The following is a 22,746-nucleotide window of genomic DNA, read 5'->3' on the forward strand; positions in this document are numbered from 1 at the left end:
TTTTTACACATGGATGCAGAGTGCTTTTCTTGGAGGCAATGGGAAGAACCAGTGATAATTCTTCCTGGGCCATGTGCTCCCTCGTAGGGATGATCAAAGTGGGTTAGCATGTTTGGAAAGGAGGTGGCCCCAGCTTTTAGGAATCTGCTTGGCTCTAAGTGTTAAACATAAAATCCCTCACTCCTGCCAGCCTGCACGTGATTTGCTCCCTGCAGTCAGAAGGGAGTGGGTGGCGGGCTGGGTGGTGATGGTGGGGAGACGGCAGACTGCACGCGGCTGTGTCGCGGGGGAATGAATGTGACCTGGCCTCCTTTCCGTGGTTTTATTTCAGGAGCAAGCCTCGCAGGACAAGCAGCCCAGCCTCCCTCAGAGCTGTGAGAGGTAATGGCACACTTTGCCCTCGTATGTCAGAGCTTCTAACAACGTCGCCCATTTCCAAGCCTGACCTGGGGGAGCCTCAGGGAGCTTCTCTGGGGGGTTTGTCAGTACTTGTTGTTGTTTGGTAGTCAGATACTCCCAGCTGTATTCTGGGTCCTGGTGCTGGTTTGCAGTGCTGAGGGCAGGGAGAGGCTATGAATGGAGAGTCACCAGATCCGGGGACTGTGGAAGGCCGGGAGAGCAGGGCAGAGTCCGGCCCTCATCCCAGGTCTCCCAGCACCTCAGGCGTGGACAGTGTTGCATTTAGGGAGGGAGCTGGTTACAGGAAGTGATCTTGTGTCCCACCCTCCTGGTAATGCCAGCACCAAGCTCAGTGCCCTGCAAACTCCTCAGATGCCACAGTAGCTCTCCACCTTGTTGACATGTTCCCATTGCTGTTCAACAGATGGGGGAACCAAGGCACGGGGGTGGGTTATGTCTTAATCCTGACCTATACTGTGAGCCGATTAAGTGTGATCTGCAGGTCAGGAGCTGAGAAGACTTAGGTCCTGGGTCAGAAAGGTCATATGCTCCGTATGACCCCAGCACTGTCCAGGACAGATATTATAGGGTGAGGAGAGGCAGTGGGCTCAGGGTCCCTCTGTTGTGCATGGCCAGCTTTAGACCCTCTGGGTTTTCCACCTCGTACACCCAGACAGTAAAGCTTCTGTTGGTTTTCTGGGAAGCCGCTTCCCACGTGAGGCAGGCTGGGTTCCCCTGAGTGCTGTAACAGTCTTGGTTGTCATGTAGCTTTGGAGGCTCTGACGTCCCTTCTGGAAGAGAGATGAGTGATAGCTGTGAAGGTGCGTTTGGTGGGGGAAAGCTGGAAGGCAAGGTCGCCCGGAAACATCACCGCAGGTCCACGCGTGTGCGCTCCCGCCAGGAGAGGGCCAGCCGGCCCCGACTGACCATCCTGAATGTGAGTAGCCAGGCAGAGCAGGCCGGCGAGACAGGGCAGGCGGCAGGCTGGGCGCGGTGTCCTCCTTGGTCTCACTGCCCGCGTGTCCCTTAGGTGTGCAACACGGGTGACAAGATGGTGGAGTGCCAGCTGGAGACACACAACCACAAGATGGTGACGTTCAAGTTTGACCTGGATGGGGACGCGCCTGACGAGATCGCCACCTACATGGTGAGGCTAGGTGTCGTGCCTGGGCACGTGAGCCCACAGCCCTGCCCCTGGGACTGTGAGGCTGTCTCCTTGCGTCAGGGGGCACATGCATGCCAGCCCCATGGAGGGGAGTACTGGTTGCTAGCCTTGCTTGTCCTCCCGCCTCTGCCAGTGGCTGCCTCTTGGAGATAGCACTGGCCCATCACTTGGAGGCCTGCTGTGGCTTCTTGCTGAACTGTGTAGCCCTAATGTTGGCTCAGTGGCCGTGTCTCCCCTCTTGGTGTTAGTCCCAGTGTAGAAACCAAATAAATCCATCCGTGAAGACGCTATGCGGCCAGTGGCCTGAGGCACAGCCCCAGCAGCAGGGCCGATGTGTTGTTGCAGGTAGAGCACGACTTCATCCTGCAGGCCGAGCGGGAGACATTCATTGAGCAGATGAAGGATGTCATGGACAAGGCAGAGGACATGCTCAGTGAGGACACGGATGTGGACCGTGCCTCCGACCCTGGGGTGAGCCCGCCACACCTCAGCACCTGTGGCCTGGGTGCTGGGGAGGTAAGTCCCCGTTACGAGGTCCTGGGAGGGTCCGGGCCTACTTAGACCCCAGCTCCAGGCTCTGTGAGTGCAGCGCTGTGATGTGGCCAGCTAGAGGAACCTGTATGCCTGGCAGTGTCGGGTGAGGTGGCCGGGAGGGGAGGCGCCTTCTGTCCAGTTAGAAATGTCCGAGCTCTTGAGGCCCCTCGGATGATTTGAGACAGTGTTGTGCTCTGAAGAAAGTTCTTGTTCCATGCAGTCAGCTGAGTTCTGATCCTTTACCTCCTTCAGGAGAATCGCCAATCCCAAGCAAACGCCCCGGTGTACCAGCAAAATGGTATGTCTCCCTTCATGGCTGTCCCTGCCAGTCAGACATGCATTTGGAGGAGTCATGTCTGCCACTGTCCTTTCTCTGCTTCCAGTAGGCATTTGATAAGGGCCCCCCACTGAGCATATTGCAAGGGGTTTTGGCCATCACACTGGGGGGGTGCTGGAGTGTGTGGTGAGCATGTCCCCATCTGGGGACAGCTGCCCTGTCTGAAGAGCCGTGTCCGGTCTGGGTGGGGACTGAGTGTGGTGTGGACTCACTGCCCTGCTGGTCCCCCAGCCAGCATTACCACTTCACTGATGTACTTCAGGTGACCTTGGAAAGAAGCCCGTGCTGGGGGGACGTGTGAGAGCTTCTAATGCCAGTGAGGGGCCCCTGAGCAGGCTGCACATCCTCCCCACTGGTGTGAGATGAGTTCCTCAAATCCCCCTTTGACAGGTCTGATATTGGCGGGGAGGGGTCACCTACTCACTCTCACCAGCTGTTTTTGTCCTCCCTCTTAGTCCTGCACACTGGGAAGAGGTGGTTTATCATCTGTCCGGTGGCCGAGCACCCAGCAGTAGAGGCCCCCGAATCTTCACCCCCACTTCCTCTGAGCTCCCTGCAGCCAGACACCAGCCAAGGTATGAGCAGCCAGAACTCCCAGCCCTTCCTACTTGATAATTCTGTCTGTCTCCTGTGTATTGCTCCACATCATCTCATGGTCCTCAGTCTGACTTTACTTGTGCTCATGTTTTGCCAGCATGTGCTGTGTGCCAAGCAAAGTGCAAGAGCCCCACCCTGCACTGTTGCCCCAAAGCCCAGAGCAGTCTGGGGGGCTGTGTCCTCGTCTGTATCTCTGTCCCAGTTGTCCACCAAATAAGTGAAGTCAAGGTGGCTTGGGCCTGTCAGTTACCTTCACAGTGCAGGCGAGGCACATGGGTTGCATAGGTATATGCTAAAAAGTCTCTGCCCTTGCCCTTTCCTACCAGTATTTTTGCAGGAAAAATTCTCAAGGAAAGTCAGAAAATATTTTGATATGAACAAGAATGAAAAAAACATATTAAAATGTGTGAGATGCAGCTGAAACAGTAATTAAAGGGAAATTTGTAACACTAAATGTTTAGAGGAAGAAAGAGGTCTCAAATCAATAACCCAAGTTTTCACCTTGAGAAGTTAGGAAAAACTAGAAAATCCAAAGCAAACAGAAGGAAAGAAAGAAAGGTAAGAGCAGAAGTCAGTGACATTTGAGACGAAAACAGTAGAAAAAACAATGAAACCAAAAACTAATTCTTTGAAAAAAATAAAAATGTTTGGTCTCTTGTAAGACTAACAAAGAAAAAGACAAAATACCACTATCAGGAAAAAAGGGAGACATCACTATAGACCCTGCATAAAGAGATGCTGATCGTGGAATCATAGTCATGGACTATTTTGAACAAACCTACACACATTTATTTGACAACTTCGCTGAAACAGACTAACTCTATGAAAGCCACAAACTACTAAAACTCATCCAAGATGGACTAGATACCCTGAATACTCCTATACCTATTAACAAGATTGAATTTGCATCAAAAATATCTCCAGATAGTTTCACCGTTGAATTCTATGAAACATTTTAAAAAGGAAATAACACCAATTCTACAGAGATTCATCCAGAAAATTGAAGTGAAAGGAATACTTTTCAAATCGTTTTATGAAGCCAGCATTGCCCTTATATCAAAACTATATAAAGGCAGTACCACACACACACACAAAAAGAGTGACAGACTCTTTTGTCTATTTTATCTGCTCTCCTAATCTTTCAAGGATATAGAAGGGAAAAAAAAAAAAACTCAGTGAAATGTTAAAAAGTCAAATCTTGCAATATAAAAAGAAGAATATGCTGTAACAAAGCAGAGTATATCCTAGGAAGGCAATATTCAAGAATCAACTAATTCACCATATTAATGTCAAAGGGACTCTTATTTCCTTACAAAGGGAAAAGTACATGATCATATCAGTTGATACAGAGAAAGTATTTGACAAGATACAACACCCATTCATGATAAAAATGCTCAGCAAGCTAGGGATAAAGGGAAAATCCTCAACTCGATAAAGGGCATCTACAGAAAACTGACAGCTAACATCATGTTTAGTGATGAAAAGCGAAATGTGTTTTCCCAAAGATGGGGGTCAAGGCACAGATGTTTAATCTCTCTTTCTATTCAACGTCACACTAAAAGTATTAGATTCCAGATAAACAAGAAACAGAAATAAAAAGCATGTGGATTGAGGACTTCACTGGTAGTCCAGTGGTTGGAAATCCATGTGCCAGTGCAGGGGACACGGGTTCAATCCCTGTTCTGGGAAGATTCCACATGCCACCAGGCTTCTAGGCCCATGCACCACAACTGCTGAAACCCAGGTGGCCTAGAGCCCATGCTCTGCAACAAGGGAAACCACTGCAATGAGAAGCCCATGCCCTGCAAAAACAGAGTAGCCTCCACTCGCATAACTAGAGAAAACCCGTGTGCAGCAATAAATCTGGCTCTGCTGGCATCGCCAAAAAAAATGTTTAAAGTCGTGAGGAGTGAAAAGGAAGAAATAAAACTGTCTCTGCAGCTAGTATGATTTTATGTGGAAAAAAAATCACAGTCATTCTAAACAGAAACAACTCTGAGAACCAATGAGAGAGTTTAGCAAGATCATAGGATATGTAGTCAACAACAAAAATAACTGTGTTTCTATATGCTGACAGTGAACAATTGAAAATAATATTTTGAAAGAATACTATTTACAGTAGCTAAAAAAAGATACATAGTTCTAAATTTAACAAAACATATACAGAATCTGTATAGTGAAAACTATAAAGTAATGATGAAATGGATTAGAGATGATCCAAATAAATGGAGAAGCATACTGTGTTTATGAATTAGAAGATTCAGCAGTAAAAATGTTGATTTTTTTTTAAATTTTTTATTTTATTTATTTATTTTTTTTTATTAGTTGGAGGCTAATTACTTCACAACATTTCAGTGAGTTTTGTCATACATTGATATGAAGTCAGCCATAGATTTACACGTATTCCCCATCCCGATCCCCCCTCCCACCTCCCTCTCCACCCAGTTCCTCTGGGTCTTCCCAGTGCACCAGGCCCGAGCACTTGTCTCATGCATCCCACCTGGGCTGGTGATCTGTTTCACCATAGATAAAGTATAGATGCTGTTCTTTTGAAACATCCCACCCTCACCTTCTCCCACAGAGTTCAAAAGTCTGTTCTGTATTTCTGTGTCTCTTTTTCTGTTTTGCATATAGGGTTATCGTTACCATCTTTCTAGATTCCATATATATGTGTTAGTATGCTGTAATGTTCTTTATCTTTCTGGCTTACTTCACTCTGTATAATGGGCTCCAGTTTCATCCATCTCATTAGAACTGATTCAAATGAATTCTTTTTAATGGCTGAGTAATATTCCATGGTGTATATGTACCACAGCTTCCTTATCGATTCGTCTGCTGATGGGCATCTAGGTTGCGTCCATGTCCTGGCTATTATAAACAGTGCTGCGGTGAACATTGGGGTGCACATGTCTCTTTCAGATCTGGTTTCCTCGGTGTGTATGCCCAGAAGTGGGAAATTAAAAATTTTTAAAAATTAAAGAATTTTTAAAGAATTCAGCAGTTCTTCCCAAAGTGTTACATAGATCTAACAGAATGCCAATAAAAATTCAAATGGTAAATGTTGTAGATACAGACAGGCTGACTCTAAAATTTATATGGAAGTACAAAGGTATAGCTAAAGCAGTTTTGAAAAAGGCAGATGAAGTTGGAAGCATCATACTACTCAATATTAAGACATTATAATGTTACAGTAACCTAGAAAGTATAGTATCGACAAAAGAATTGATGCATAGATCAATGAAAAAGAATATAAAGCCCAGAAATATATGCATAGAAATATAGTCATTCGATTTTTTGACAAGGATGCAAAAGCAATTCTATGTAGAAAAGATAGTCTTTTCAACAAATAGGGTTAAACTAATTGCTCATCCACATGCACTAATTGAACTTTGACCTATGCCTGACATCTTTATGCAAAAATTAACTCAAAATTCACTGTATATCCAAGCATAAAATATAAAACTGTATTATAATTTTTGGAGAAGAACTTTTGTGACCTGTGCCAAGGGAGTCTTTAGATCTAAACACCAAAAGCATAACTCATAAAAGAAGAATGGATAAATCAGACATCATCAAAGTAAATTCTTTTGTGCTGTGAAAACCACTGTTAAGAGAATGAAAAGACGATCTACAGACTGGGAGAAAATAATTGCAAGTTACATATTCAGCTTAGTATTTGTTCCCAAAATATATAAAGTACTCTCAAAACTCCTAAGAAAACAGCTCAACTGAAAAATGGACAATGGACTGGAGCAGACACTTCCTAAAGAGAATATGAGGATGACAGTTAAGCACATTTAAAAAAAATTAATCTCATTGACTACCAGGGAAATGCAAATAAAAGCCATAGTGAAGGATCATCACACACTTGTGAGAATGGCTAAGCTAACAATACTTAGTTTTGTGTGGATATGGACCAACTGGATCTCTCATGTTAGTGGGAATGCAAAATGGTACAGCTATTCTGGAGAATATTTAGTTGGATATTTTAAAAATCAAAGATATACTCAGTATCTGACACAACAGTTGCACTACTCAGGGAGAAATAAAAACTCATGTTTACTAAACACTTATATATAAATGGTTATAGCAGTTCATTTGCATAATTGCCCAAACTGGAAACAACCCAAATATCCTGCAGTGGGTGATTGGAAAAACAGACTATGGTGCTTTGAGAAAGAAACAAACAATTGACATATGCAACAGCATGAGTGAACCCCAAAGGCATACTGAGTGAAGGAAATCTGTCTCAAAAAGCTGCATACTGGATAATCCTATTTTTAATGACATTCTCAAAAAAACTATAGATACCAGATCAGTGTTTCCAAGGAGTGAGAGATGGGGGAGAATGTGAGTATAAAGGGGTAATAACACAAGGAAGTTTTTTAGGGGTGATTGAATTGCTATGCATTACGGTAGTAATTATATGGATATATGTATGCTAAAGTTCTCAGAATTCTGCAGCTAAGGAAGTCCATTTTGCTGTATGATAATTTAAAAAGTGAAAAAAAATTTACATATGTTGAAAGAAAGTATGTAACCTGGTAGATAATGAGGCAAGATAGCATGAAAGAAAGACACCAACGAGAACAGACAATAAAAGAGATCCTCAGACTTTTGCTTGAGGTCACGATGGATAATAGGCACTGGATTTATTTTCCCTTAAAACAACTGAAAAAGCACGCAAAATATACGAAACTATGTTTTTTAAAGACTTTGAACATAAAAGAGTGAATGAGATTGATTCCTACAAGACTGAAAAAACTCTATGATCATTTCAGCTGACTGCACTGAGAAAGTTTTCACAATCCCAGAGCAGGGAGGGAGGGACCCAGGTAAAGCTCAGCAGATTTCCCATAATGAGGAGACTGACCTGAGAGTCTTGGGAAGTCCAGGGGCAAGAGTTCGTGGGCAGAGTTTTGGAGAGGAGAGAGCACAAAGAGCAAAGTCTCTGGATTGACAGAGGATTCCCTTTGGTTATTTTGCAGAGTACTGTGTGTGAGGAAACTAGCCAATGCCAGGAAATGAACCACTCCAAAGGATTACAGGGACTATATATAAAGGGACTACTATAACTTGGAGAAGGAAATGGCAACCCACTCCAGTATTCTTGCCTGGAGAATCCCATGGACAGAGGAGCCTGGTAGGCTACAGTCCACGGGGTCGCAAAGAGTCGGACACGACTGAGCGACTTCACTTTCACTTTTTCTTTTTACTATAACTCATAGTATGGGAATGTCTGTTCCTACGAAGGACTTATAATTCAAAGGCCATTGAGTAGAGGACTGACAAGGGCCTTGCCTCCGTCATGGAGAATAATTAGCCCTAAATTAAAATTCGTTCTTGTCCTGCTGAACAATCTTAAGAGCAAGATATCAAAAGATCAAGCCAGAGTAGCTTAACTTCATCCCATAGCAGAATGTTATTAGGAATACAAACTCATACAGCACCCAAGAAGGCAAATTTTACATTGTCTGATATCCAACTGAAATTATCAAGCAGAACAATTTGAGAAAAATTCCTCATTCTAATGAACCCATAGCTGACAAAGCTGTTAGAATTAGCAGACAACCACATTAATACAGTTAATTACAGCTGTATTCCATATGTCCAAAAAACTATAGGAAAGAGATATACTTTATCATATTGATAAAGTAGTAAACAGTCCATAAGATTATCTAAATAAATGCAGAAAAGGAATTTCACAAAATTCAACAACTACAAGTATCCTCTGCAAACTCTCCATGAACAATATAGAGTTAAATCTGATAAGATATCTGTAAGACTGTTCAGTAAGAACTGCAAAACAAAGTGGATGGAATCTAAAGACCTAAAGAAGTACCCTATTCTCAAGTCAGAAGACACAATATTATTACAGTTTTAATTCTCTCTCACTTGATCAATAGATTTTATGTAGCTGCCACCAGAATCCCAGAAGTTTTTTTCTAACAGTTGAAAAGCTGTGAAAATGTAAAAGTCATTGGAATTTGGAAGTAAGAGAAATAGATTGCAGTGCTAACACTAGCTGATTTCAAGAATTATTATAAAATCATAGTGATCAAGATAGTGCGGTGTTGGTGGTAGTGTTATTTGGTCACTTGAGTCATGTCCGGTTCTTTGCAACCACATGGACGGTAGCACGTCAGGCTTCTCTGTCCTCCACTGTCTCTCAGAGTTTGCACAGATTCATGTCCATCGAGTCAGTGATGCTGTTTCACCATCTTATCCTCTCCCACCTCCTTCTCGTTTTTCCTTAAATCTTTCCCAGCATCAGGGTCTTTTCTATTGAGTCAACTCTTTGCATCAGGTGGCCAAAGTATTGGAGCTTCAGCATAGTCCTTCCAATGAATATTCAGGTTGATTTCCTTTAGGATTGACTGGTTTGATCTCCTTGCTGTCCAAGGGATTTTCAAGAGTCTTCTCCAGCACCACAATTCAAAAGCATCCGTTCTTTGGTTCTCAGTCTTCTTTATGGTCCAACTCTCACGTCCATACATGACTACTAGAAAAAAACCATAGCTTGGACTTACATGGACCTTTGTCAGCAAAATGATATCTCTACTTTTTAATATGCTGTCTAGGTTTTTCATAGCTTTCCTTCCAAGGAGAAAGCATCTTTTAATTTCATGGCTGCAGTCACTGTTGGCAGTGATTTTGGACCCCAAGAAAATTAAGTTGGCATGAAGTGATGGGACCAGATGCCATGATCTTAGTTTTTTGAATGTTGAGTTTCAAGCCAGCTTTTTTGCTCTCCTCTTTCACCCTCATCAAGAGGCTCTTTAGTTCCTCTTTGCCTTCTTCCATTAGAGTGGTACCATCTGCTTATCTGAGATTGTTGGTATTTCTCCTGGCAGTGTTGATTCCAGCTTATGATTCATCCAGCCAGGCATTTCACATGATGTACATGCAAAATGATGTACATGCGCATGATGTACTCTGCATACAAGTTAAATAAGCAGGGTGACAATATGCCAGCCTTGTTGTACTCCTTTCCTAATTTTGAACCAGTCATGTTAGTTCTGTGTTCAGTTCTAACTGTTGTTTCTTGACCTGCATACAGGTTTCTCAGGAGACAGGTTAGGTGGTCTGGTATTTCCATTTCTTTTAAGAATTTTCCACAGTTTGTTCCAGTCCACACAGTCAGAGGCTTTAACATAGTCAGTGAAGCAGAAATAGATATTATTTTTCTGGAACTCCCTTGCTTTCTCTATGATCCAGCGAATGTTGGCAACTTGATCTCTGGTTCCTCTGCCTTTTTTAAACCCAGCTTATACATCTGAAAGTTCTGGGTTTACATACTGCTAAAGCCTAGCTTGAAGGATTTTGAGCATAACCTTGCTATCATGTGAAATGAGGGCAATTGTACAGCAGTTTCAGCATTCTTTGGCATTGCCCTTCTTAGGCATTAAGATGAAAACTGACCTTTTCCAGTCCTGTGGTTACTGCTGACTTTTCCAAACTTGCTGATATGCTGAGTGCAGCACTTTAACTGCATCATCTTTTAAGATTTTAAATATCTCCACCAGCTTTGTTTGTAGCGATGCTTCTGAAGGCCCACTTGACTTCACACTCCAGAATGTCAGCTCTAGGTGAGTGACCACATCATTGTGGTTATCTGGTTCTTTAAGAGCTTTTTCTTATAGTTCTTCTGTGTATTCTTGCCACCTCTTCTTTATCTCTTGCGCTTCTGTTAGGTCCTTAACTTTTCTGTCCTTTTATTGTGCCCATCCTTACATGAAATATTCCCTTGATATCTCCAATTTTCTTGAAGAGATCTCTGGTCTTCCCCATTCTATTGTTTTCCTCTATTTCTTTGCATTGTTCATTTATGAAGAGGAGAGTTCTTATATCTCCTTTTTATTCTCTGAAACTCTGCATTCAGTTGGGTATATCTTTCCCTTTCTCCTTTGCCTTTTGCTTCTCTTCTTTCTTCAGCTATTTGTAAGCCTCCATAGACAACCACTTAATCTTCTTATTCTTTGGGATGGTTTGGGTCACTGCCTCATTTACAGTGTTACTAACTTCCATCCATAGTTATTCAGGCACTCTGTCTACCAGATCTAATCCCGTGAATCTACTCATCACCTCCAGAGTATAATCATAAGGGATTTGATTTAGGTCATACCTGAATGGCCTAAATGGTTTTCCCTACTTTCTACAATTTAAGCCTGAATTTTGCAATAAGGAGCTAATGATCTGAGCCATAGTCAGCTCTAGGTCTTGTTTTTGCTGACTGTATAGAGCTTCTCCATCTTTGACTGCAAAGAACATAATCAGCCTGATTTCAGTATTGACCATCTGGTGATGTCCATGTAAAGAGTCTTGTGTTGTTGGAAGAGGGTGTTTGCTATGACCAATGCATTCTCTTGGCAAAACTCTGTTAGCCTTTGCCCTGCTTTATTTTGTACTCCACCACCAAACTTGCCTGTTACTCTAGGTATCTCTTGACTTCCTACTTTTGCATTCCAGTCCTCTATGATGAAAAAGACATCTTTTTTTGGTGATAGTTCTAAAAGGTCTTGTGGGTCTTCATAGAACTTTACAACTTCAGCTTCTTCAGCATTAGTGGTTGGGACATAGACTTTGATTACCCTGGTGTTGAGTGGTTTGCCTTGGAAAGGAACTGAGATCTTTCTGTCATTTTTGAGGTTGCACTCAAGTACTGCAGTTTGGACTCTTCTGTTGGCTATGAGGGCTATGAGGGCTTCCATTTCTTCTAAGGAATTCTTTTTCACAGTAGTAGATATAATGGTCATCTAAATTAAATTCGCCTATTCTCATCCATTTTAGTTCACTGGTTCCTAAGATGTCAATGTTCACTCTTGCCATCTCCTGCTTGACCACATCCAGTTTACTGTAATTCATGGACCTAACATTCCAGGTTCCTTTGCAGTATTGTTCTCTGCAGCATCAGACTTTGCTTTAACTACCAGATGTGTCCACAACTGGACATCATTTCTGCTTTGGCCCAGGCACTTCATTCTTTCTGGAGCTTGCCCTTCACTCTTCCCCAGTAGCATATTGGACACCTTCCAACCTGGGGGTTGCTCATCTCCTGGTGTCATATCTTTTTGCCTTTTCCTACTGTCTGTGTGGTTCTCCGTGCAAGAAACCACTCCAGGTTACTAGAGTGGGTTGCCATTTCCTTTTCCAGTGTACTGCACTTTTTCCAGAAGTCTTCACTATGACCCACTCATCTTAGATGGCCGTATACAGCATGGCTCATAGCTTCCTTGAGTTACTCAAGCCCCTTCTCCATGACAAGACTGTAAACCATGAAGGGGTGGTGTTGGAGTAATTACAGGTAAACAGAATAAAGAGAATTCGGAAATAGACACAAACACAGAGAGACACTTAATTTTTTTATAAACATATAAAGGACATTCAATGAAGAGAGAACAGGTTTTTCCAGTCTTGGAATAACTGATCATTCATATGTCAAAAATGAATATTAATCTATACTTAACACCATATACAAAAACCAACTCAAAATGCAATGTAACCCTAAATGTAAAACTGAAAACTGTGAAACTTATGGTAGGAAACACAGGAGAACGTTTGTGTGACTTTGGGTTAGGAAATACTGGTATCCTCAAGGTGCTAAGGAAAGTAAACATAAACCTTGAATCTCTACGTGGTGGTTAGCATGCTACATAAATTAAGGTGAGATAAAAAAGAAAAGGATTTAATACCTGCATATTGCAAATATAAGAGGGGATATTTTTAGGCTAAACCACAGTGATGCCAGATGGAAGGTCAGAAATACAGGAAGGAATAAAAGTAATGGAATTCTAAAACATGGACAAGTCAAAAGGAATGTTAGCTGTTTAAAAACATAATGTCTTCTGAGATTTGAAATATATTTGTTGTGCTAAAATATGTGAAAGTAAGGGCGTATTTATCAGGGGAAGGGGATTGTACTCAAAGAGCTCCTGCATTCTTGCATTGTTAGAGAAGGGAGCCAAAATCAAGAATGTATATTGTAGTCTATAGAATCCTCTTTTGAGAATTGTAAAGTAGTAGATAACTTTCATACTCATGGGGGAGGGGTAGAGTAGGGAAGAATTTTTTAAAAACAAAAGGCAAGGAAGAAGAGAAAAAGCAGCATTGAACATGCTGAAAATATAGGAAATCATTTGGAAGATGATAGTCTTAACCCTAGTAGATGAGTAATTAAATGTAAATGAAATAAATATCAAATGTTGTCAAATGTGAAAAAAAGAGAACAAACAAATAACAAACTAAGATGTAAAACTACAAGTGGTGATGAGTAAAGAAATGAAAAAAGAGCATGCTAATACCTGAAGAAGGCTAGAGGAGATTGTATTTTTTTCTCTTTTGTGGAGTGGGCAGAGCCATGGGGCATGTAGGATCTTACTTCCCTAAGTTGCTTTACTCATGTCTGACTCTCTGTGATCCTGTGGGCTATAGCCTGCCAGGCTCCTCTGTCCATGGGGATTCTCCAGCCAAGAATACTGGAGTGGGTTGCCATGCCCTACTCCAAGGGATCGTCCTGACCCAGGGATTGAAGCCACTGTCTCCTCCAGCTCCTGAACTGCAGGCAGATTCTTTACCCCTGACCACCAGGGAAGCCCCTTAGTTCTCTGACCAAGGATCAAACCTGTGCCCCTTGCAGTGGAAGTGCAGAGTCTTAATCACTGGACTGCCAGGGAGGTCCCATAGAGTAGATCTTTTATATCAGACAAATAGACAAAAAAGTAATGATGAAAGATTCAGTTCTCCTGGAAGATCAAATAACTGTATAATTGCATGTCTTCAATAACACAACCTCAAAATATATAAAGCAAAAATTAATAGAAATAAATGAAAAAAATCATCATGAGAGTTTTAACTTTTAGAATGAGAAGACACAAATCAATTCAGAATATAAAGGATTTCAACAGTAGAATTAGCAGTTTTGTGTTTTTTTTTTTTTTTGAATTAGCAGTTTTGTTTTATATGTAGGACACCCAACAGCTGAAGAATGCAAATTTTTTCAAGTACACAAAGAATATTTTAAAATTAGCCATATACAGGACACAAAGCTAATTTCAAACTTAAAAGGATTGAAGTCATTCAATGCATGTTCTTTAACTACAATTGGCAGTAAGCTAGAATTTGAAAACAAGAAGATACCTAAAGTTTCACAATTTGACAGTTAGGAAATGCATTTATCTCATGAAGCAACAAAAAAATTATGATGTAAGTTGTGAAAATATTCTGAATAATAATGATATGAAAATCATGCAAATGAAACATTAATCACCACAATGTGTGGGATGCAGCTAAATCTATACTTTGCAGAAATTTTGCAGTCTCAAATGCACATTGAGAAAAGATTAGAAACAATCCAAATATATCCACTGTAAAAAGAAAAGAGAAAGTTGAATGCAGTTAAAAGGAAGAAATAAAACAAAAACATGAATTAATGAAATATAAAATAAATATACAATAGAGTATCAGTTCAGTTCAGTCGCTCAATCGTGTCCAACTCTTTGTGACCCCATGAACTGCAGCACTCCAGGCCTCCCTGTCCATCACCAACTCCCCAAGCCTACCCAAACCCTCGTCCGTTGAGTCGGTGATGCCATCCAGCCCTCTCATCCTCTGTCGTCCCCTTCTCCTCCTGCCCTCAATCTTTCCCAGCATCAGGGTCTTTTAAAATGAGTCAACTCTTTGCATGAGGTGGCCAAAGTGTTGGAGTTTCAGCTTCAACATCAGTCCTTCCAATGAACACCCAGGACTGATCTCCTTTAGGATGGACTGGTTGGATCTCCTTGCAGTCCAAGGGACTCTCAAGAGGCTTCTCCAACACCAGAGTTCAAAAGCATCAATTTTTCGGCGCTCAGCTTTCTTCACAATCCAACTCTCACATCCATACATGACCACTGGAAAAACCATAGCCTTGACTAGACGGACCTTTGTTGGCAAAGTAATGTCTCTGCTTTTTAATATACTGTCTAGGTTGGTCATAATTTTCCTTCCAAGGAGTAAGTGTCTTTTAATTTCATGGCTGCAATCACCTTCTGCAGTGATTTTGGAGCCCAGAAAAATAAAGTCAGCCACTGTTTCCACTGTTTCCCCATCTTATTTGCTATGAAGTGATGGGACCAGATGCCGTGATCTTAGTTTTCTGAATGTTGAGCTTTAAGCCAGCTTTTTCACTCTCCTCTTTCACTTTCATCAAGAGGCTCTTAGTTCTTCACTTTCTGCCATAAGGGTGATGTCATCTGCATATCTGAGGTTATTGATATTTCTCCCAGCAATCTTGATTCCAGCTTGTGCTTCTTCTAGCCCAGCGCTTCTCATGATGTACTCTGCATATAAGTTAAATAGGCAGGGTGACAATATACAGCCTTGACATACTCCTTTTCCTATTTGGAACCAGTCTGTTGTTCCATGCTCAGTTCTAACTGTTGCTTCCTGACCTGCATACAGGTTTCTCAAGAGGCAGGTCAGGTGGTCTGGTATTCCCGTCTCTTGAAGAATTTTCCACAGTTTGTTGTGATCCACACAGTCAAAGGCTTTGGTGTGGTCAATAAAGCAGAAATAGATGTTTTTCTGGAACTCTCTTGCTTTTTTGATGAGCCAACAGATGTTGGCAATTTGATCTCTGGTTCCTCTGCCTTTTCTAAAACCAGCTTGAACATCTGGAAGTTCACGGTTCACATATTGCTGAAGCCTGGCTTGGAGAAGTTTAAGCATCACTTTACTAGTGTATGAGATGAGTGCAACTGTGCGGTAGTTTGAGCATTCTTTGGCCTTGTCTTTCTTAGGGATTGGAATGAAAACTGACCTTTTGCAGTCCTGTGGCCACTGCTGAGTTTTCCAAATTTGCTGGCATATTGAGTGCAGCACTTTCACAGCATCATCGTTCAGGATTTGAAATAGCTCAACTGGAATACCATCACCTCCGCTAGCTTTGTTCGTATATAGAGTATCAACAAAGCTTAAAGTTTGTTTCTTTGATTTGGCAAATAAAACTGGTGAGCCGCTGGTAAGACTGACTAGGAAAGAGAAGGCACAGTCAATATCAGGAATGAAAAAGGGACATTGCTACAATCTGGCAAACTTATGTCCTGGAGAAATACAACTTACCACACTTCTTACTAACATAAGAAATAAAATCTGGAAAGTGCCATAAATGTTAAAAAGTTGAATAATTAAAAACCTCACATTTATATTTTGTGACCAGAAGATTGCTGGAACAACTCCAGTGTATAGTCTTCCAGATTCAAGTATAGACAGGAGAGTTATCACTTTTCAGAAGGATTCAGAAGTTCTGAGCCTAACTCCACTATGCAGAACTAAAGTAGTCATGTGACCAGGTGGCTGGAATGCACAGACCAACCTGTTCCCAAGTTACATGCACATCCCTGGACTTGAAAGTAAGGAAGGCTGTTCCCTGGAGGAAATTTAAGAGTACAGCTGCATGAGGGAAGGGATGAATGCTCTATGTCAAACCAGAAACTTTTCATGATAGTGAGAATGGTGGACTCACTCACATGTTGGAAAAGAGGTAATAATTGTTGAGAAGAAAGGAAAAGGACAAAAGGTTCTTGTGAGGTGTGGAAAACTCTGCCCAGATTAAAAAATCAGATTGAAATAGACCCTCAGAGGATAATGGGGATAGAGTGATGTCATCTAGATTACAGAGCAGGAGATATCAGCATCCGTCCTCACATAAAAACAACAGCTGGACATCAATTCATAAACGGAAGTGGCTGTGGGATGGCTCAGAAATCCAGTTAAGAACCTGTGTTAACACAGTGGAGCAGAAAGGAAGAATTAATGAACAGAAAGGATTAGGGGGAATCAGCTTAGATGAGATGGCAAGGAACAAAGAAGATCGAGGTATCTGTATCAGCTACACAACTTGTGCCATCATGGTCCCCAGCGGCCAGCTCTGTGAAGGACTCCAGTGGCCTTTGCAGCTAAGGACCTCTACAGCCCCCATGACAGCTGCAACTTCCCCACGGCTTTCACAGCAGAGGAACCTGTAGTGAGAGCAGGCTTGGGCCCCAGTTGCCTACTCCACAGAGGACGTTGGGTGCTTTCACCATGGAGTTAACCAACAGCCGTCACCACCACAAGACACCCTAGGGAGAGAGATGCCACTGCACCTTATTCTTCCCTCCCCAGAAGGAGCTGCTGGTCTGCTGCCCTGGGGCCAGGACTGCCAGCTGCCTCCCTCAACCCTGTGCAGACCCCAGACCCCGGAACCCTGGCTGTTGTGGTGGCACCCATGCTTCAGGTCCCAGCTCCATGGCAGCTGCACACTCATGCACCTGAGATGCTGGGGCCACCCCCGTTGTGAACGAGTCAGCACACCAGAACCCGGAGCCATCGTCCCCCTGTGAGTGCCTGCACTCCAGACCTCTGCTGTGTTTTTGTGCCATCGATACTATACATCAGACACCTGTGTTACCGCTGCCAGGAGAGTGTGCGCAGGCTGGATCCAGTGCCAAGAGGTGGCCCAACAGCGATAACATCCCCATGGGGAAAAAGGGATCAGAAGGTGCCCACAAACTCACCATTGTAGACCCCAGCAGTCCCACAGCCTCTGTTGCTGCCTGCAGTTGAGGACTCGCACCATCCTTGCCAATACTGGCCTCAGCTGGCGAGCTGCACAGAGCTACAGTGCTGGGCCTGCCCTGTACCTGCAGTCAACGTACCCCATCCAACCAGCTTCCCTGTACCCACTGGCAGGTAAGGGTCTTCTCCACAAAAATCAGTTTGTAAGGTCTAGAAGAGATGAGTGATCCATCAAGTACACAGATATTAACACAGAGTTACAAGAAACATGGAAAAAATCAAGGAAACATGACACCACCAAAAGGAGCAGAATAATTTTCCAGTAACAGGCCACAAAGAATTGGAGATCTATGAATTGCCATAGAATTCAGACGTAATTGTTTTAAAGAAACTTGGTGAGCTATAAGAGAACACATGTAGACAACAAAATCATGAAAACAATACCCCAAAATGAGAAGTTTAACAGAGAAATAGAAATGGTAAGAAGAACCAAACAGAAATTCTGGAGCTGAAGAAATATAATGAATGAGGTTTAAAAAAATGCAATAGAGATCAAGTCTGCAATACAGACTTGATCAAGCAGAAGACAGAATCTGTGAACTTGAAGATGAGTCATTTGAAGTTATCGAGTCACAGAAGAAAAGAGAATGAAAAATAGTGAAGAGAGCCTATGTGAATTATGGGGCTCCATCCAGTAACTAATATTTTCATTGTGGACATCCCCAGAGAAGAGAGAGAGAGAAAGGGTAGAAAACTTATTTTAAGAAATTTCCAGGAGGGAGGTTCAGGGGAGAGGGGACATATGTATACCTATGGCTGGATCATGTCGATGTATGGCAGAGACCAACATAATACTGTAAGGTAATTTCCTTCAATTAAAAATAACTTAAAAAAAATTCTCAAATCTAGGACAAGATCATGAACATCTGTGTCCATGAATCTCTTAAGTCCCTATAGTAGATTTAACCCAAAGAAGATTTTCCCAAGATAGATTATAATAAAGCTATCAAAAATCAAAGACAAAGAATTTTGAAAGCAGCAATTGGGAGAAAAAACCTTGTTTTATATGGGGGGAAAAAAAAAAAACTCGTAGCAGATTTCTCAGAAGAAACCTTGTAAGGCAGGAAAAGGTGGAATGATATATTCAAAATTCTGGAAGAAAAAAGCTGATGACTGAGAATACTACTTTAACAGGCAAAGCTGTCATTCAGAAATGAAGGAGAAATAGACTTTTCCCAAACATACAAAAGTTGAGGGAGTTCATCACCACTGTACTTGCCTCATGAAAACACATTGAAGTATAAAATTAAGTGGTAAAAGTATATAGACTGTTATATTTTTATTTTAAGCCTCATGGTAGTCACAAAGTAAATACCTATACATAAAAGATAAAGAAAATACAGCATACCACCATAGAAAAATCATCAGATCACAAAGGAAGAAAGAGAGGAAGGAAGGAACTGTGAAATAGAAAGCAAGAAGATGGCAGTTAGTGAGTCCATATTTATCAATAACTACTTTAAATGAAAATGAATTAATGTCTCTAATCAAAATATAGAGTTGTTGTTCAATTGCTAAATCATGTCCTATTCTTTGGGACCCCATGGAATGCAGCATGCTAGGCTTCCCTGTCCTTCACAATCTCCCGGAGTTTACTCAAACTCACGTCCATTTAATCGGTGATGCCATCCAACCGTCTCATCCTGTGTTTCCCACTTCTCCTGCCCTCAATCTTTCCCAGCATCAAGATCTTTTCCAATGAATTGGCTCTTTGCATCAGGTGGCCAAAGTACAGAGTGGCTGAGTGAATTGAAAAACAAGACAAAACTATATGTTGTCTGCAGGAGATTCACTTCAACTTTAGTGGCATATATATCCTGAAGGTAAAGGATAGAAACTTATATTACAGGCTGATGGAAACCAAAAGAGAGCAGGGGCAGTTATATTTATATCAGACAAAATGGCTGTGAGTCAAAATCTGTACCAAGAGACAATGAAAGTCATTCTATAATGATAAAGGAATCAGTTTATCAAAAGGATATAGCAATTGTAATTATGTATGTACTCAAGATGTGAGCACCTACATATATGAAGCAAATATTAACAGATCTGCAGACAGAAATAGATGTCTATGCACAAATAGTGGGGGACTTAAACTACTTCACTTTTAATAATGGATAGACCTTCCAGACGGAAAATCCATGAGAAAATACAGAACAAAAGGACCATAGAACAAATGAACCTTAATAGACATAAGCAGAACATTCTACTCAACACCCACAGAGTACACATTCTTCTCAAGTGCACATGAAACATTCTCCAAGATAGATCATTTGTTAGATTACAAAACAAGTCTTAACAAATTTAAGAAGACTGAAATCACATCAGGTATTTTTCCAACCACAATGTCATGAAACTAGAAATCAACAGGAGGAAAGCTGGAAAATGTAAAAATACATGGAAATTAAGCAACACATTTCTGAATAACAAATGGGTCAAAGAGGAAATTAAAAAGGAAATAAAAATATCTTGATATAAATGAAAATGGCAACACAGTGTGCCAAAACTTACCTAGTTCAGCAAAAGCAATTTTAAGAGGAAATTTATGGTAACAAAAACTTTCATTGAAAGACAAGAAAGATCTCAAACTGTTTAACTTCAGACCTCAAGGAACTAGTGAAAGGATGAACTTGGCCCAAAGTTAGCAGAATGAAGAAAACAACAAAATTCAGAGTAGAAATAGAGACTCAAAAAAAAAAAAATAGAAAAGATCAACAAAACTAAGAGCTAGTTCTTTGAAAAGTTAAAGTCAGCAAACCTTTAGCTAGGCTAAGAAAATGAAATCTGAATTGAAAGGGGAGATGTTGCATTTAATAATAATACAGAAATGAAAAGAATTATGAGAGAATACCATGAATAAGTACATACAAAAATATTGAATAACCTAGAAAAATGGATAAATTCCTAGAAACACACAGACTATCAAGACTGAATCATTAAGAAATAGAAAATCTGAATGGACCTGTAACTAATGAAGAAACTAAATCCGTAATCAAAAATCTCCCAACAAAGAAAAGTCCAGGACTGGAAAACTTCACTGGTTAATTCTGTTAAACATTTAAAGAAGAATTAGCTCCAGTCTTTCTTAAACTCTTCCAAAAAAAAATTGAAAAGGAGGTAACACTTCTGACTCATTTTGCTAGGCCAGCTTTACCCTGATACCAAAGCTAGCCAAGGATACTATAAGAAAACAGAGTTACAGCCCAGTATCCTTGATGGATCTATATGACATTTATATACAAAAACTCTCAACTAAATACTACCAAACTGAATCAAGAGCACATTAAAAGAATTATACACTACAGTCATGTGGGATTTATTCCTGAGGTGCAAGGATGGCTCAACATAAGTAAATCAATAAATGTGATACAACACATTAGCAGAATGAAGTAGAAAATGTTATGATAATGGCAATAGATGAAGAAAAAAGGCATTTGAAAAGATTTAAATGATGAAAATCTCTCAACAAATGAAGTGTAAAAGGAATGTACTTCAACATAATGAAAGCTGTATATAATCAGCCCACAGCTAACATCATACTCAACCGTGAAAAGCTAAAGCTTTTCCTCTTAGTTTAAAAACAAGACAGGATTCACACTCTCATTACTTCTATTCAGCATCACCCTGGAAGTCCTAGCCAGAGCAGTTAGTCAAGAAGAAGAAATAGAGGGCATCCAAATCAGAAAGGAAGAAGTAAAATTGTGTCTATTTGCAGATAACATAATCTAATATATAGAAAACCTTAAAGACTCCATCAAAGAACTGTTAGAACTAATAAACAAACCCAGTGCAGTTGCAGAATACAAAATCAACATGCAGAAATAAATTTTATTTCTATAAATGAATCTGAAAGATAAACTAAGAAAGCAGTCCCAATTACAATAGCATCATACTCAGAAATAAATTTTACCAGATGAAAGCCATGTGGGCTAAAAACTATGAGACATTGATGAAAGAGACTGAAATAAATGGAATCATATCTTATGTTCTTTGATTGAATTCAATGTCTATCCAAACTTGTCTACAGATTCAATGCAGTCCCCATCAAAATTCCAGTGTCATTTTTCACAGAAATAGAAAAATTCTAGAATTCATATGGAATCACAAAAAAAGCCAAATAGCCAAAGCAGTTTTGAGAAAGAACAAAGTATATTATTTCATGATTTCAAACTATATTGTAAAGCTATGGTAATCAAAACAGCATATGGTATTAACATAAAAATAGACATAGACCAGCAGAACAGAGAGCCCAGAATACACTCAAGCATATACGGTCAACTAATCTATGAAAAGGGCACCACACATGTACACAAGTTGAGGGAAAGGTTAGTTTCTCCAATAAATGGTTCTGAGAAAACTGGACATCCAAATGGAGAAAAATGAAATTGGACATCTGTCTCACACCACCCACAAAAATCAACTTAAAATAGATTAAAGACTGAAACTTAAGGCCTGAAACCTTAAGAATAGAACGGCCATATGTTCCAGCAGTCCAACTTCTGGGCATTCATCCAAAGGAACTGAAATCACTGTCTCAAAGAGACATCCGCATCTCCGTGTTCATGCACCATTATTCATAGTAGCCAAGATACGGAAACAACCTTAATTGTCACTAGTTGAATGGATAATGAAAACATGGTGTGTTCAGCCATAAAAAGAAGGAAATCCTGCCATTTGTGACAGCATGGGTGAAATCACAGTCATTATGCTAGGTAAAAGAAGTCAAGCAGAGAAAGACAAATACTCCTTGATTTCAGTTGTATGTGGAATTTGGGAGGGAAAAAGTTGAGCTCATAGAACCAATGACTGGAATGGTGGTTTGCCAGGGGCACACATTAAAGAAAGCATATGATCGTCTCAATAGATGGAAGAAAACATTTGATAACAGTCAACATCTATTAATGACTTTAAATAATAGGGACATAAATAGAAAAGTGTATTTGTTTAATCTGACAAATGATATCTATTTTAAAAACAACAGCAACTATTCTTAATGGTGATATGCTGCTTTGTTTTTTGTTTTTCTTGTGAGATGGAGAGCAATATAAAGATACTCATTATCAATACTTATTTTCAGTATCCTACTGGAGGTCCTCACTAGCCAAATGTAGAGTAGGAC

The 22,746-nt window shown here is 40.8% G+C and overlaps 1 protein-coding gene across 6 annotated transcripts in view; it reads left to right on the top strand.

The window, feature by feature from the left end:
• WNK2 (WNK lysine deficient protein kinase 2) overlaps positions 1 to 22,746 on the top strand; it is a 144,299-nt gene that overhangs the window by 71,653 nt on the left and 49,900 nt on the right. For all 6 annotated transcript variants that reach the window (XM_043453402.1, XM_043453404.1, XM_043453405.1 and 3 more), the window contains exons 14-19: positions 332 to 381; positions 1,168 to 1,336; positions 1,430 to 1,546; positions 1,910 to 2,080; positions 2,351 to 2,396; positions 2,891 to 3,010. In XM_043453402.1, the coding sequence (XP_043309337.1) occupies positions 332 to 381; positions 1,168 to 1,336; positions 1,430 to 1,546; positions 1,910 to 2,080; positions 2,351 to 2,396; positions 2,891 to 3,010 (673 nt within the window). The remainder of the gene's footprint in view (positions 1 to 331; positions 382 to 1,167; positions 1,337 to 1,429; positions 1,547 to 1,909; positions 2,081 to 2,350; positions 2,397 to 2,890; positions 3,011 to 22,746) is intronic.

This window comes from Cervus canadensis, chromosome 30, assembly GCF_019320065.1.
Source record: "Cervus canadensis isolate Bull #8, Minnesota chromosome 30, ASM1932006v1, whole genome shotgun sequence".
Classification (NCBI taxonomy): Eukaryota; Metazoa; Chordata; class Mammalia; order Artiodactyla; family Cervidae; genus Cervus; species Cervus canadensis.